This window comes from Trichomonas vaginalis, assembly GCF_026262505.1.
Source record: "Trichomonas vaginalis G3 chromosome Unknown ctg_82, whole genome shotgun sequence".
NCBI lineage: Eukaryota > Parabasalia > Trichomonadida > Trichomonadidae > Trichomonas > Trichomonas vaginalis.
In genome coordinates, this window is record NW_026529169.1 from 1 (window position 1) to 15,000 (window position 15,000).

The 15,000-nt window shown below is 34.0% G+C and overlaps 5 protein-coding genes and 5 pseudogenes across 10 annotated transcripts, besides 1 other annotated feature; 6 read left to right on the forward strand and 4 right to left on the reverse strand.

The window, feature by feature from the left end:
- Positions 1-2,545: 2,545 nt before the first annotated feature.
- Positions 2,546-3,151, reverse strand: TVAGG3_1068890 (annotated as a pseudogene). The gene has a single exon. A coding segment is annotated over exon 1 (606 nt).
- Positions 3,152-3,604: 453 nt separating this feature from the next.
- Positions 3,605-15,000: part of a mobile genetic element that runs on past the window's edge.
- On the reverse strand, positions 4,900-5,765 carry TVAGG3_1068910 (annotated as a pseudogene). Its single transcript has one exon. A coding segment is annotated over exon 1 (866 nt).
- TVAGG3_1068920 (phage tail repeat-like family) lies at positions 6,466-7,050 on the forward strand (the record flags this gene model as incomplete). The annotated part of the gene is made up of 1 exon (XM_051256301.1): positions 6,466-7,050. One exon carries the CDS (start codon positions 6,466-6,468, stop codon positions 7,048-7,050), a length of 585 nt encoding a protein of 194 aa, XP_051076477.1.
- On the forward strand, positions 7,096-7,332 carry TVAGG3_1068930 (uncharacterized protein; the record flags this gene model as incomplete). The annotated part of the gene is made up of 1 exon (XM_051256302.1): positions 7,096-7,332. One exon carries the CDS (start codon positions 7,096-7,098, stop codon positions 7,330-7,332), a length of 237 nt encoding a protein of 78 aa, XP_051076478.1.
- TVAGG3_1068940 lies at positions 7,823-8,233 on the forward strand (annotated as a pseudogene). The gene has a single exon. A coding segment is annotated over exon 1 (411 nt).
- TVAGG3_1068950 (uncharacterized protein) lies at positions 8,958-9,299 on the forward strand (the record flags this gene model as incomplete). The annotated part of the gene is made up of 1 exon (XM_051256303.1): positions 8,958-9,299. One exon carries the CDS (start codon positions 8,958-8,960, stop codon positions 9,297-9,299), a length of 342 nt encoding a protein of 113 aa, XP_051076479.1.
- Positions 11,112-11,504, forward strand: TVAGG3_1068960 (organellar and viral DNA polymerase type B; the record flags this gene model as incomplete). The annotated part of the gene is made up of 1 exon (XM_051256304.1): positions 11,112-11,504. The coding sequence occupies one exon, from the start codon at positions 11,112-11,114 to the stop codon at positions 11,502-11,504; it is 393 nt and encodes a 130-aa protein (XP_051076480.1).
- Positions 11,871-12,281, forward strand: TVAGG3_1068970 (annotated as a pseudogene). The gene has a single exon. A coding segment is annotated over exon 1 (411 nt).
- Positions 13,608-14,138, reverse strand: TVAGG3_1068980 (annotated as a pseudogene). The gene has a single exon. A coding segment is annotated over exon 1 (531 nt).
- On the reverse strand, positions 14,375-14,695 carry TVAGG3_1068990 (organellar and viral DNA polymerase type B; the record flags this gene model as incomplete). The annotated part of the gene is made up of 1 exon (XM_051256305.1): positions 14,375-14,695. The coding sequence occupies one exon, from the start codon at positions 14,693-14,695 to the stop codon at positions 14,375-14,377; it is 321 nt and encodes a 106-aa protein (XP_051076481.1).

A 15,000-nucleotide genomic window follows, 5' to 3' on the forward strand; every position in this document is an offset into this window, starting at 1 on the left:
GTAAAATAACCGTCCTATCTCATTCTATAAGGGGGAAAGGCTTCTCAAAGTATACTTCCTTGGAACGCCCGTAACTTTTCCTGTAGCGACGATAGACCCTTACTTGTCCGGACAAAGTTATACTAAACATCTTCAGGGCTAGAGGGCACGAAGTGCCTGGAAGCCCCACTACCTTTTTTTTTTTTTAACAATATAAGGTCGATGAAAAATTGAGCGTTTTTAAAAAACCGCCGTTTGAGAGGAAAATTGTGAGCCCCGATGTATACTTTTTGACATTGTCAAAAACTTTGAAAGGACCAAAAAAATTTTAGTGTCAGAAAGTTTACAAATGTATACTTTCTGACAAACAGACTCTCAGAAAGTGCTCAAACTGCGGTTTTTAATTTCCGCACTTTTTTTTGGCGACCTTATACGAATTTATTAAATTAAGGATGTCAATTTGGAAGAAAAAAAAAAAAAAAAAGGAAGTGGGGCTTCCAGGCACTTCGTGCCCTCTAGCCCCGAAGATGTTTAGTATAAATGAAGTTTTTATTCGGAAAATTGTTAGTCTTCTGGTGTGAATTCGGAGGACTCTTCTTCTTCCTCCATTGCTTCTGGGAAGAAGCCTTCTTCTGGGTCGAAAACATTATATAATGTGTCACTTTTCACAATTATATATGTTTTCATGTTTTGTCACTTTTCTGTCACTTTTCAGGAAAAAAACATTTTTATTATTATATATAAATGAATTTTACAAAACCACCGTTACCGTTCTTTGGAAATAAGAGTAAATGTAAAGATATTATATTAGAGAAACTTAAGAAACTACCGAATGGTCTAACATTTGTAGATTTGTTCGGTGGAAGTTTCTATATATCCCATTTGTGCCATACAATATTCCCAGACTCAAAGATTATATGCAATGACTTCGACAACTATATGGACCGTCTCAAACATATTCCAGACACAAACAATATATTGAAAGAGTTAAAAGAAAAGATACCTATAGGTAAGATGGACGTATACCATTAGATAAGAAAAATATTGTGAGAGAGGTTTTGAAAAAAGCAGAATATATAGACTGGGATAGTATATCTGCTAGACTATTATATAGTGGTGCTATAAGAGTTCATGACATTGAAACACTTTATGTCAAAAGTTTTATATCTTAACTATACAAATGTTTTCAAAAGAGGACATAGAAAAATATATTGAGGGTATAGAGTTTGTGAGATGTCATTGGACAGAGTTGTATGAAAAATATAAAGACAAGGAAAATGTTTTCTTTATAGTGGACCCACCGTTCTATAACACATGGGATTTTCAATACCAAGTAGACTGGACTTTGAGAGACTTTTAGAAACTTTAGACGTTTTACATAACCATCCATGCTTTTACTTTACATCCGATAAAAGTGGTTTGGAAACCGTTATGAGAGTTTAGAGGACATACATGACTATGAGTTTAGATATGACAAGATAGAATATGAGAGAGGTCCTATAAACCGGAGAAAGTGTCATAACAAAGAATTTTATTAGTAAGTAAATGTGGTTGAAATAGGACTACTTGTTTTAGGTTTTTTCCATTGTGTCATTTATTTATTTGACGTGGCAGAAAAGTACAGAGAATATGAAGATGAACCAATGCCTGCAAATGTTCAGTATATGTACTCGTAAGAGATATTTTTATCTAATATTAAATGGACGCACAGAACTTAGCGAATGCACAGCAACCTGGACAACCAAACCCAGAGAATATTCCAAATGAAGTTAGAATACAAACTGCAATGGCAAACTATGGTCAAGTGCCAACAGATGTACAAATGCAAACTGCCATGTCAAATGACGCTGCGTTAGGTTTGCCACCATGGTATGCAAATATGAGATGGAAAGAGTTTTATACAAACCCTGAAGTGGGATATAAACAACTTTATGCAGATGACGCGAACACAGGAGTTGACCCAGAATATGTTTTCTACCAGAGGAGAAACAGAATGTATGAGCTCCAGTTAAGAATGCTATGGAACTCAACAGGAAACGTAAGAGACTAGGCGGACATTAGATTTTTACATATAGTAAAATGGGTTTCTTCAGTAAGATAGGAAACTTCTTTCGAAATGTTGGAAGAGGTATATGGAATGGAATAAAATCTGTCGGAAGAGGAGTATGGGACACTGTCAAAATATTGGTAAAAGAGTAGGTCAGTTCGTTGGTATTATACCTAAAGACCCTGAACCAGAAGAACAAGCTCCTGTTATACAACAGCCTGAACCTGCACCACAGTCTAGTTGGCAACCAAATCCAACACCTCAACCGTATTAAAAATTATATTTTTACCGTTCGATAGTAGTTGTATATGAAACTAAGTTCTAAGTAAAACGCATGGTATAATGGAATTATTCTTTTTCTTCCATCTGTAGTAAACCATACTTGAAAGTCTGAAATACTTCCACTTGGTGGTTCGTATAACTTTGTAGGTTTTTCGTAAAAGTCATTTGCCAAGCATAAGAAAGAGTTTTGGGCGCCAGAAAATGAAGCATGAACAATAATAGCAGCTGGTCGAAAACATCTTTAAATAAATATGGTTCATCTCTTGCATATCGACTGTAAATATTTGCTAAAGGAAGTTCGACTTTCTGATTTAACATTCTTTGCAAATAATACCATGACATTGCAGTGAATTCTGTATATATTTGTTCGTCTTTATTTGGATTGTTTTCGTAGATTTGAAATGACACTTGTGAATTTTGTTTGTCATATACAATTCTCACATAAAGTGTGCTCTCGGTATTTGCATATTCATCAGCATATTTTGCATAACATGAATTTATTTTATCTTCTATATTTTTTAACGCAGTCTGTAGAGAAGATGAAAGGTCAACTTGTATTAGCTCAATTTCTTCCCACATTTTTCGTTTCCCTTCAGATATATAATCTATATGAAACCTTACAATAAATGGAAAACTTTTATCTTCTACAGACACAAACTTCATTCTACGAAAGCCAATAGCTTTTGTGACAGATGGGTCTCTTAGCCATCTTAATGGGTAGTCAAAACGATAGCCTTCATGCTTTACGGTCTCTGTCTCAAACTTTTGACCGACATTAGTAAAAAGTTCATCTAATGGTTTAGTTGTAGCAACTCTTGAATTTTCTTTTTCTATTGGAAGCATATTTTATCTAGAATAAAAATGTCGAAAGATATTGCTTCCATGAGAGAAATACAACACAACCGACAACTCATTATGCAAGCTCTAAATAAGAACACAACAAACTTTTCAAACTATTCTAAGATATCTGAGTCATTGAAAGAAGGAAACTTAAAACTGACATTAAACCCAATGACAGATGAGTTTCTATTTCAAGACAAGAAGAACAATACTGTCTGTATAAATCCAACAAAAGGAACTTTAAACGAGAAACCTATAAATGAACTTCTTTTGAAAGCAGATGTTGACAACAAAGCTGACAAAGAATATGTAGACGATGCAATAGCAAAAGAAGAAGAAAGAGCTAACAATGCTTATGCAACAAAAGAACATACTCATCCTGAACTAGCAGACAAAACATATGTTGACAATAAAATGTCAAGTGAAGTGACAAGAGCTGAAAACGAATATTCTAAAAAGACTCATATACATTCTATATCTGAAATAACAGACTTACAAGAAACCTTAAACAGGAAAAGTGCCGTTGGACATACACATACCATTGCAAATATTACAAACTTACAAAAAACCTTAAACAGGAAAAGTGCCGTTGGACATACACATACCATTGCAAATATTACAAACTTACAAGAAACCTTAAACAGAAAAAGTGCCGTTGGACATACACATTCTATATCTGAAATAACAGACTTAAACGTTAGCCTTGAAAATAAAGCAGATAAAACATATGTCAATGAAATATACCAAAGTTTGATAGGAACAACAAAAAATATTGAAACTATTGTTGGTGACTTTTCTGTCAATGAAGAAAATAAATATTTTAGATGGCAGTTTGTACAGTCCTTAAGAAATGGTATACGGTATAAACTCATTCCGAAAAATAACAATGAAATGTATGTAAGCTATATAAAGAATGATGGTACACAAGTTAAAGTTCCATTAGACAACAACTGCTACTTAAACTTATATGGAGACGAACAAAAGAAATATTTCCGAGTTTATGAAATGGCAGATATGACATTGCCTGACCCAGCTCCAGCACCATATTATTATGACTATGTAGATGACGAAGGAACACTACATGCAGATGAACAAAAGCAAACATTATATTTAGATTAATAGATATAAAAGATATAATGCAATAGAAAAACGAGAATAGTATATTATTATATAGATGACAGAAATAAATATTATAGTCAAGATTTTACCTACCCTGAAAACATAAGATTATATATTAAAAAAATATTCTTACACAAACCAGAAGAAACCTGAAATAGTTGCACTATATTTTAAGTTCAAAAGAGACAATCCTATAATGTCTCATATTTTGATTTAATGAACCCAGTAGGTTCTATTTATACATCTATGGAAGCAAGAGGTCCTCAAGTAATGTTTGGTGTTGGTGCATGGGAACAAATAGTCGACAGGTTTTTGTATTGTGCAAACTCTTCAAAGGAAACAGGTGGTTCGAAGAAAATTAAAGAAGCAAACCTTCCACCGCACACTCATACAGGAACTACAAACTTTTCTGGCGACCATAGCCACTCATTAAGAGACCACCCATTATACAACTCAGAATATTATGCTGGCACTGACGTTTTATCTCCAGATTATAACCATTCAGCAAAAAAGACTTTTCGACCAACTGAACCAGGAGGAAATCATGTCCATACTTTCACAACAAATCCAACGGGACAAAGTAAAGAATACATGCCACCTTACATGACAGTTTACGCATGGTATAGAAATGCTTAGTCGTCATTTTCAACTTCTTTAGCATATTCGTCAGGAGTTGTCTTATATTTGTTAGGAACTGTCTTTGAAAGTATACCACTTGAACTTTGACAAGTTTGAAACGAGGTCTGACAATAGTAGTTTTATCTTCTGCTTGCAGTGTGTACATTTTGCCATGTTTGCCTAAAACTTCATAATATTCTCTTGTATACTTTCTTCTATTTTTACGAACACGAATGTGAGTACCTGTCGGGTTCCCATTGTTGTCATAGTCAATAGTATTTTCATATGGGTCGCGTTTAGGTATTTCTATTTTTACTTTGTCACCTTTCTGAAGTTTGAAGCCCGGCATTCTTTCTTGTTTGTCTCTTTTGACTAAATTATTAAATATATAGTCTTTCTCTAAGTCAGGGTTGTTTTTCATTTCTTCGGGGGAGTGGTTTCCCAAACCTTTTTGTTTACGGCTATTGTAAATATTTAAAACTTGTCTCATCTTTGCCATGGAGAAGTGTCTATATTTGTCGTCATATGACATTTCATTTGCTTCACCACCTTGTGGTTGGTTTAAGTCTCTTAACATTTTTATACAACCGTCAATGACACCAAGAGCAGAATGGTTTTGGTCGACAATGAAATATTGGTTTACATTTTTTGAACGCAGATAGTTTTTTACATCATCTGATTTGAAAGAACTTTCACAGTCAGATGTCAGTTTTGTTGGATGGTATTTGTCAACGAATATTGTCAAAGCAGTTTTCACATCTAAAATATTTTTGGACCATAATGGTATGGCTTCACAGTATCTTGTGTTTTGACCGACAAATATTAGCCAGTATGGTGGTCCATCTGTTCTAACTCTCGGAATGTTTTCCAAGATATCCATAAACCAAGCATTTGGGTTGAACTAAAGATTTTTACCATGAGTGCTTTCTTTGTCGCTTTAGAAACATAGGGGTCCTTGTTTGGATTCGTCATTTTTATCCTATAAGAAATGGGTTTATTTGGCGCATTAGCAGGAGTTGCATCCAGATTTTTGCCCGCAGTGGGAACAATAGCCAGAGGTGTATTTGGAGTTGGAAGGAAGATTTTGAGTACATTAGGTATACTTAAAGAGAAAGCACAACCTATTATACAAACTGTACAGAAAGGTTGGGATGTAGCACGAGATGCAACAAATCTTATTCCAAATCCTGAAACAAGAGGAAAAGTTCAAGGATGGATGGACAATGTAGGAAGCCAAGCAGGAAACTATTATAACAAAGCAAATGACTACTATAACCAAGCAGGACACTATATGGACCAAGGTGAAAGATTCTTTAACAGAGGATATAACCATGCACAACAATGGGTAAACAATAACCAACCTCAACCGCCTCAAACGTGGGGAATGTAAAGTTTTTTTACTGAGATGAAATGAACAATACAGCATTGAGACAAATGGGTTCAAGATGGATTTGTCGGCTTCCAGCAGTTACACAACGTGTTTGTCAAGTTCTTCCTATACCTCAGGAAGTTTTAGACCGACTTAAAAACAACAACAACCAGTTGAAAACAAACCAAACTAAATTTTTTACTGAGATGAAATGACCGAAGAAGTTGAAACGGTAGATTTGACACCACAAACAAAAAGTTCAGAACCATTGTCAAAACCTGTCAAAGAACTTACAGATGAAGAGAAAAATTCAATAATAGAAAGTGCCAGGTCTGGAAATACAAACCCTAACTATAAAGTCACTTTTCATAAAAATGGAACGGCAAGTATCTCAAAAAAGAAACAGACTCTCACAAATAAAATATTGAAGTCTGAAGGAGCTTTCGAGACAACAGATGGAAAAGTTTACTTCACTGACCAACAGTTCATTATAGAACATCTCATTGACTTAGAGTCGAAATATTCTAAACTTTACAACAAACACAAAAAGTTGAAAGGAAAACAAAAACAAATGGCATATGATATTTATGAAGATGTTGACGACACAACTGTTCCTGCAAGTGAAGTAAAGTCAGAGGAACCGAAAAGTGACGAAAAACCGATAGAAGAAGAAAAACCAAAAACTGAAGATAAACCAAAACCAAAGTTTAGTTTGGAAACTAAACCAAGTCAACCTTCATTAGCTGGTATGGGTTGGCGTCAAAGACTTATGGCAGCAGGCGGTTATGTTAAGTAAAGAAAAAAATATTTTTTTATTTTTATAAAAATGCCCCCATATAGAATGGATAGAAAATCTGCTAGAATAAAAGCAGAGTTGCAAAGATATGGTTGGAGAGTTTCGAAGAATTTTAAATATAGGAAGGGAAGACCCATAAAAGTCTATGACAAATTGTCTGGTCTTCGCTACGAAATGGATTTGGAAACAGCACGTGCAAATTATCCAAACAGACTAGAGAGGTTAGAAGAAGAACGTCTTATGGACATGCCTTTCGATGTTAGTGAACATTGCATGAAGTAAAAATTTATTTTTTAAAAAGTGACATTTTTTTATTTTATTTGAAATGTACGCTGAGTTTGTTGGAGAAGACCGTTGGGAAACTTGTTTGTTAGATGAGAAATATGAAATGGCATACCATTTTAAAACAATATATTTTTACATATATTAAATGCTTCAGGTTGAAAAACAAAGAACAAAAGTAGCAGATACAAAACCGTTAGACTATATCTTTACAAATGCTGGTAGGACTATTTCAGATGAAGAAATTTCATCCCGAACATACAGGTTTGACTATCCAATTCGTTGGCTTCAAAGTCCTTCAGATGCAAAGGCAATAGGATTTAGAAGAGTTTTGTTTTCAAATAGAACTAACGCATTTATGTTCGCAGTATATTTTCATGGGCAGTATAAAGGTTCTGATGGTCTAATAGACAAATTTGACGAAATGAGAATCTTTACAGTTCATTCAGACGAAAGTCTTGAGAAAACTCTAAATGACTTTCAAACTCAAATGAACAAATATTATTGGGAATTTCAAGAAAAATACGACTCTTTACTAAATGGAACATACTATCTGAAACTAGAATATGACAAGATGAACTCCACCGTTTCATTTCAAAAGATTGAAATTAACCCTCCAAGAGATACAGAGTTTTTATTTTGGAAAGTAGACAAACGTTCTTGGGCACAATTTCTTCGGTTACTAAACCAGAACGAACCATTACCACCAGATGGTCCATTTAAATTTATACTTCCACCAGCAGATTTGACAGTTTATAGAAACGTGTTTGACCCTCAAAATGTTATGTGTCATGCAAGTTTCAGTTCAAGCAACAATAGTTTTCTATGTATTGGTAAGGACTTTTATGACTTTGCTTCTAAATTCTACGAACCACCTAGTAACAGTTTCTCTGACTTTCAAGTTTGGTTCACAACAAATGGTGTGCAACATATTATTCCATTGTACTATGACTTTTATCTCGAATTGTCTTTCATATATAACTACGGAAAAGTGCTGAAAAAGTATTGAATGTGAAGATATTAGAAAATAACATTTTTTCTAACATCGTAGAAAACTCATGAAAACAATTTATTTTAAAACTTTCACAAAAAACATAAAAAAGTGAAGTTAAAATGAGATGTTTACTGAACTGGTTGGATGTCGCCTTCACAGGTTATGTAGAATGGTTGTCCTGAGAAGCGAAGGAGAGACTGAATTGCCAATTTCATATGGGTAGGGGGTTCTCCTTGTTTGGAAGTAGTATCCAAGGACGTTTGTTTAGGAACTTAACAAGAGCTTCTTTCTTTGCTTGCTTTATGTCGTCGAAAGGAGTGTTTTCTGGTATTTGAATTGGAATTCCAGTCGAAGTCTCGAGATTCAAGGCAGCCCTTCCAGAAATAGTGGTGAACTTGACCTTGGGGCTTCATGACCTTGCGCAAGTAGTCTTTTACGCAGTCGTTTATTTAAATTAGGTAAACTGCCTCGTCAAATCCTTCTGGCATTCCGAGTCCTTCCATCCGACAGAAAAAGTTTTTCCTTCCGACAGAAAAAATTTTTCCTTCCGACAGAAAAAATTTTTCCTTCCGACAGAAAAAGTTTTTCCTTCCAACAGGAAAAGTTCTTCCTTCTGACAGGACACAAACGAATGTCCCACGTCCCACCAACCCAGTCCATTCCCAAACCAGAGGAACCTAAAGAACCACAACAGTCTCCTCAGCAACCTCAGTTCCAGCAAGTACCTCCACCAAATTTCTACCAATTTCCACTTCAAGGTTACTACCCACCACAAGGCTTCCCGAACTACCCTCCTCTGCCTATGCCTTACTTCCCCAACCCTTGGATGTTCCAGCAAGCTCCACCCCAGCAATTCCAATCTCAATCCAAATCGAAGAGAGACCAAGAGTTCGAAGAAGGTCTGAACCGTTTACGCAAAGATTATGCCACAGCTCCAATTGAGAGAAAGTTGTTCCCGGACCCAAAAATATAATTTAGGTGAAGAGGTGAGATCTCACCTGTTTTTTCACCTCTTTTTTCACCCTCTTGAATTTGTCATGAATTTCCTTAAGACAGAAAAAATAAAGTTAGTTTTATTTTTTTATTTTGTATGTAAAGATATGATTTCAGGGATTTTTTTGACGAAGTGTCAATCTTCACTTCGTCAAAAAATAACAGTTATCTAATGAAAAAGTGTCATTTTTTTTGTATTTTTTTGTATGTAAAGATATGATTTCAGGGATTTTTTTGACGAAGTGTCAATCTTCACTTCGTCAAAAAATAACAGTTATCTAATGAAAAAGTGTCATTTTTTTTGTATTTGACGAGAATGTCGGGTAAATGTTTTGTCATGATTTCATCGTAAATGTTTTGTCAAGACTTCTTCGTATATGTTTTGTCATGACTTCATCGTACATGTTTTGTCAAGACTTCTTCATCGTAATGAGCGTAAATGTTTTGTGAAGAATATAGCAACAGTCTGAATTCCGACGGTTGCTTTTTATACAAAATTCATGCAGGAAATTCTTGAGTTTTGGTTGAAAGAATACGGTGGAGCCAAAAGTGGCTCGACCTCAAAACAAGCATTTTATGAGCTTACTAAGGGTGTTATGAATGAATTCAAATGTATTTACATACATCCTGACCTCGTTCATTTTGTTGCTGAATTCAGCAAAAATAATGTTTAGGGTAGATGGTTAGATCTAACCTGTTTTCTCACCTGTTTTCTACCCTCTTGAATTTTCATGACTTCTTCATCGTAATGAGCGTAAATGTTTTGTCAAGACTTCATCGTACATGCTTTGTCAAGACTTCTTCGTAAATGTTTTGTCAAACATGAACGTACATGTTTTGTCAAGACTTCTTCGTAAATGTTTTGTCAAACATGAGCGTACATGCTTTGTCAAGACTTCTTCGTAAATGTTTTGTCAAGACTTCATCGTAAATGTTTTGTCAAAACTTCTTCGTAAATGTTTTGTCAAAACTTCATCGTAATGAACGTACATGTTTTGTCAAGACTTCTTCGTAAATGTTTTGTCATGATTTCATCGTAAATGTTTTGTCAAACATGAACGTAAATGTTTTGTCAAGACTTCTTCGTAATGAGTGTAAATGACCAAAAATAATGTTTAGGTGAAGAGGTGAGATCTCACCTGTTTTTTCACCTCTTTTTTCACCTCTTGAATTTTCATGAATTTTCCCGAAATAAAAAATAAAGTTAGTTTTATTTTTTTTTATTTTTTATTTTGTATAAAAAATAAAAATGTCAACAATCGGCACAACAACAATTCAAACAACAGCACCAAACTCTTTAGTCATGAATCCAACATCTATGTTAGTAGAGATGAAAAGCTTCATTCCTTCTTCATATACTTTTGAAACAGAAATCCAGAAGATAAAGCAAGAACTTTTACCATGTAATTTAGACTGTAGTGCGAAAGATGAAACAAATGAACAGTATCTTTATGAAATGCAGGACCTCATCGACCATTTACCCAAATTGCCTGAAATCCAACAACAAAAGCTCACTATTCCTGAATTCGATGAAATAGAAGTGAAACCAACTGACTCAGTAGAAATAAAGAAGTTCATACGAAAGGTAAACTATGAGTTTCTAGGATTTCATTGCAATCATAAGGTTATGGACAAAGATTGCGACATGGTATATAAGAATGTTTCTGACATATATAAATCTGAAGAATTTAAGACCTACGACAACTTTGTTTCGTTAGTTGCTGAATGTGTATGGCAGATAAGAGATAAAGATAGAAGAGGTAAGGTATGGAACAAACAAATAAGACCCGCTATGTTTGAGATGAAGAGAGCAATTGACGCTTTAGTTGTTTTAGCTGGTAAGGTTTCAGAATATAACGCAAAAATGAACCCGCAATGTTCTAAATGTAAAGCAGCAATGAGGAAATATAACTACTCCGTCAAAGAGATAGAACGTATGAGAAACGACTATGCAGACTTAAAGAAAGAAGCAGAGAAGCCGGTAGAAAATAAAATGGACATGTTAGCATTTCTGAACAAAAACTATCCAACAGCAGAAGATTTCCTTCTATCTGACGTCAAGAAGAAGTATAAAGAAACCTTCGGCATAGTTAAAACATTCGATGTACTAAAAGAAGAAATAGAGGCTACAAAACTGTTTAGGATTTCAAATATACATCGTACAATTCATGTAAAACGCTTGTGAAAAAAAGAGGTGAGAAAACAGGTGAGAAAACAGGTGAGATCTCACCTCTTCACCTAAAATATATTTTTGCTGAAAAATGACCAAATTTCATGAATTTCCTTAAGACAGAAAAAATAAAGTTAGTTTTATTTTTATTTATTTTTTTATTTTGTATGTAAGAACAGAAATGACAAACATTGAGTTTGAAACAGTTAGAAAGATAGACAATGACACCAAAGTGGTTAGAATAGGTGATTTAAACGTAAGATACTCAAAGAAATACAACAAATATTCTTTGTCAGACATTATATCTCCATCTGGAAAGAAAACCGAAGGACTGGTTAGAATGCTTCTACTCAGAAAATTTTGACAAGAAATCCTGAGCTTATAATATCGGTAAGATTCTATGGAACTACAGCATATCTCATTGACAAAAGTCTTATACCAATAGTTTTGTTATGGTTAGACCCAGTTGTTGGATATAACTTCATAACATATGGTTCATTCGATACGGAACGTTGCAGTGAAGGCTTACTTTACATCGTTCAGAAACCGAAGGACTTCAACACAAAAAGATATAAGATAGGAAGAACATATAATATAACTCTAAGATATGACAGTACAGTCAATAGAGTCAAGGTTGTGTTTGTTAATGATATGAGAGCTGCAGAAACAGAACTACTTGAAAAGTTTGAGAAAATGTATGGTGCTCCCATAAAAGGTAAAGAAACGTTTGAAGTAGATGAGATAGATAAAGCTATAAAATTATTTGACGAAGTTGCTGAAAAATACATGTAAAGCGTTTATTTTTGGTCTTTTGTGAAAGATAGAAAAAATAACGCTAATTTTTTATAAAATTTGACGAATGCAAACCTTCACTTTGTGTCATAATGTAAAAATAACGTTTACCATGTAAAACGGTTGTGAAAAAAAGAGGTGAAAAATTAGGTGAAAAAACAGGTGAGATCTCACCTCTTCACCTAAACATTATTTTTGCTGAATTCGGCAACAAAATTCTGAGTAAAATAATTTTTAGGGCATGTGTCAAACCGTTGAGTTTTCACAAAATTCCAAAAATAACGTTTACCATGTGAAACGTTTATGTTAGAAAAAATGTTATTTTCTAATATTCTAACATAAACATTATTTTTGAGAAAAAAAATGAAGGTTCTATACGGTTTCTAACCGTTAACAAGCTTGCCTTTTACATTCTGCCTGAGGAAGTCTTTAACAAGCTCGTTAATTTCAATTAGGTAAATTGCCTCGTCGGTAGGTTCGACTTCGACCATTGCTACTGACAGTAGCAGTACTTTTACTGACAGTAGCAGTACTTTTACTGACAGTAGCAGTACTTTTACTGACAGTAGCAGTACTTTTACTGACAGTAGCAGTACTTTTACTGACAGTAGCAGTACTTTTACTGACAGTAGCAGTACTTTTACTGACAGTAGCAGTACTTTATCGTCGAAAACCCTCTCAAATTTTCCTTTTTACTGACATTAGCAGTACTTTTACTGACAGTAAAAGTACTGCTACTGTCAGTAAAAGTACTGCTACTGTCAGTAAAAGTACTGCTACTGTCAGTAAAAGTACTGCTACTGTCAGTAAAAGTACTGCTACTGTCAGTAGCAATGGTCGAAGTCGAACCTACCGACGAGGCAATTTACCTAATTGAAATTAACGAGCTTGTTAAAGACTTCCTCAGGCAGAATGTAAAAGGCAAGCTTGTTAACGGTTAGAAACCGTATAGAACCTTCATTTTTTTTCTCAAAAATAATGTTTTTTATTAGAATATTAGAAAATAACATTTTTTCTAACATAAACGTTTCACATGGTAAACGTTATTTTTGGAATTTTGTGAAAACTCAACGGTTTGACACATGCCCTAAAAATTATTTTACTCAGAATTTTGTTGCCGAATTCAGCAAAAATAATGTTTAGGTGAAGAGGTGAGATCTCACCTGTTTTTTCACCTAATTTTTCACCTCTTTTTTTCACAACCGTTTTACATGGTAAACGTTATTTTTACATTATGACACAAAGTGAAGGTTTGCACTTCGTCAAATTTTATAAAAAATTAGCGTTATTTTTTCTATCTTTCACAAAAGACCAAAAATAAACGCTTTACATGTATTTTTCAGCAACTTCGTCAAATAATTTTATAGCTTTATCTATCTCATCTACTTCAAACGTTTCTTTACCTTTTATGGGAGCACCATACATTTTCTCAAACTTTTCAAGTAGTTCTGTTTCTGCAGCTCTCATATCATTAACAAACACAACCTTGACTCTATTGACTGTACTGTCATATCTTAGAGTTATATTATATGTTCTTCCTATCTTATATCTTTTTGTGTTGAAGTCCTTCGGTTTCTGAACGATGTAAAGTAAGCCTTCACTGCAACGTTCCGTATCGAATGAACCATATGTTATGAAGTTATATCCAACAACTGGGTCTAACCATAACAAAACTATTGGTATAAGACTTTTGTCAATGAGATATGCTGTAGTTCCATAGAATCTTACCGATATTATAAGCTCAGGATTTCTTGTCAAAATTTTCTGAGTAGAAGCAATTCTAACCCAGTCCTTCGGTTTCTTTCCAGATGGAGATATAATGTCTGACAAAGAATATTTGTTGTATTTCTTTGAGTATCTTACGTTTTAAATCACCTATTCTAACCACTTTGGTGTCATTGTCTATCTTTCTAACTGTTTCAAACTCAATGTTTGTCATTTCTGTTCTTACATACAAAATAAAAAAATAAATAAAAATAAAACTAACTTTATTTTTTCTGTCTTAAGGAAATTCATGAAATTTGGTCATTTTTCAGCAAAAATATATTTTAGGTGAAGAGGTGAGATCTCACCTGTTTTCTCACCTCTTTTTTTCACAAGCGTTTTACATGAATTGTACGATGTATATTTGAAATCCTAAACAGTTTTGTAGCCTCTATTTCTTCTTTTAGTACATCGAATGTTTTAACTATGCCGAAGGTTTCTTTATACTTCTTCTTGACGTCAGATAGAAGGAAATCTTCTGCTGTTGGATAGTTTTTGTTCAGAAATGCTAACATGTCCATTTTATTTTCTACCGGCTTCTCTGCTTCTTTCTTTAAGTCTGCATAGTCGTTTCTCATACGTTCTATCTCTTTGACGGAGTAGTTATATTTCCTCATTGCTGCTTTACATTTAGAACATTGCGGGTTCATTTTTGCGTTATATTCTGAAACCTTACCAAAACGTTAGAGTTACTATATCTTTACAAATGCTGGTAGGACTATTTCAGATGAAGAAATTTCATCCCGAGTAACAGGTTGACTATCCAATTCGTTGGCTTCAAAGTCCTTCAGATGCAAAGGCAATAGGATTTAGAAGAGTTTTTGTTTTCAAATAGAACTAACGCATTTATGTTCGCCAGTATATTTTCATGGGCAGTATAAAGGTTCTGATGGTCTAATAGACAAATTTGACGAAATGAGAATCTTTACAGTTCATTCAGACGAAAGTCTTGAGA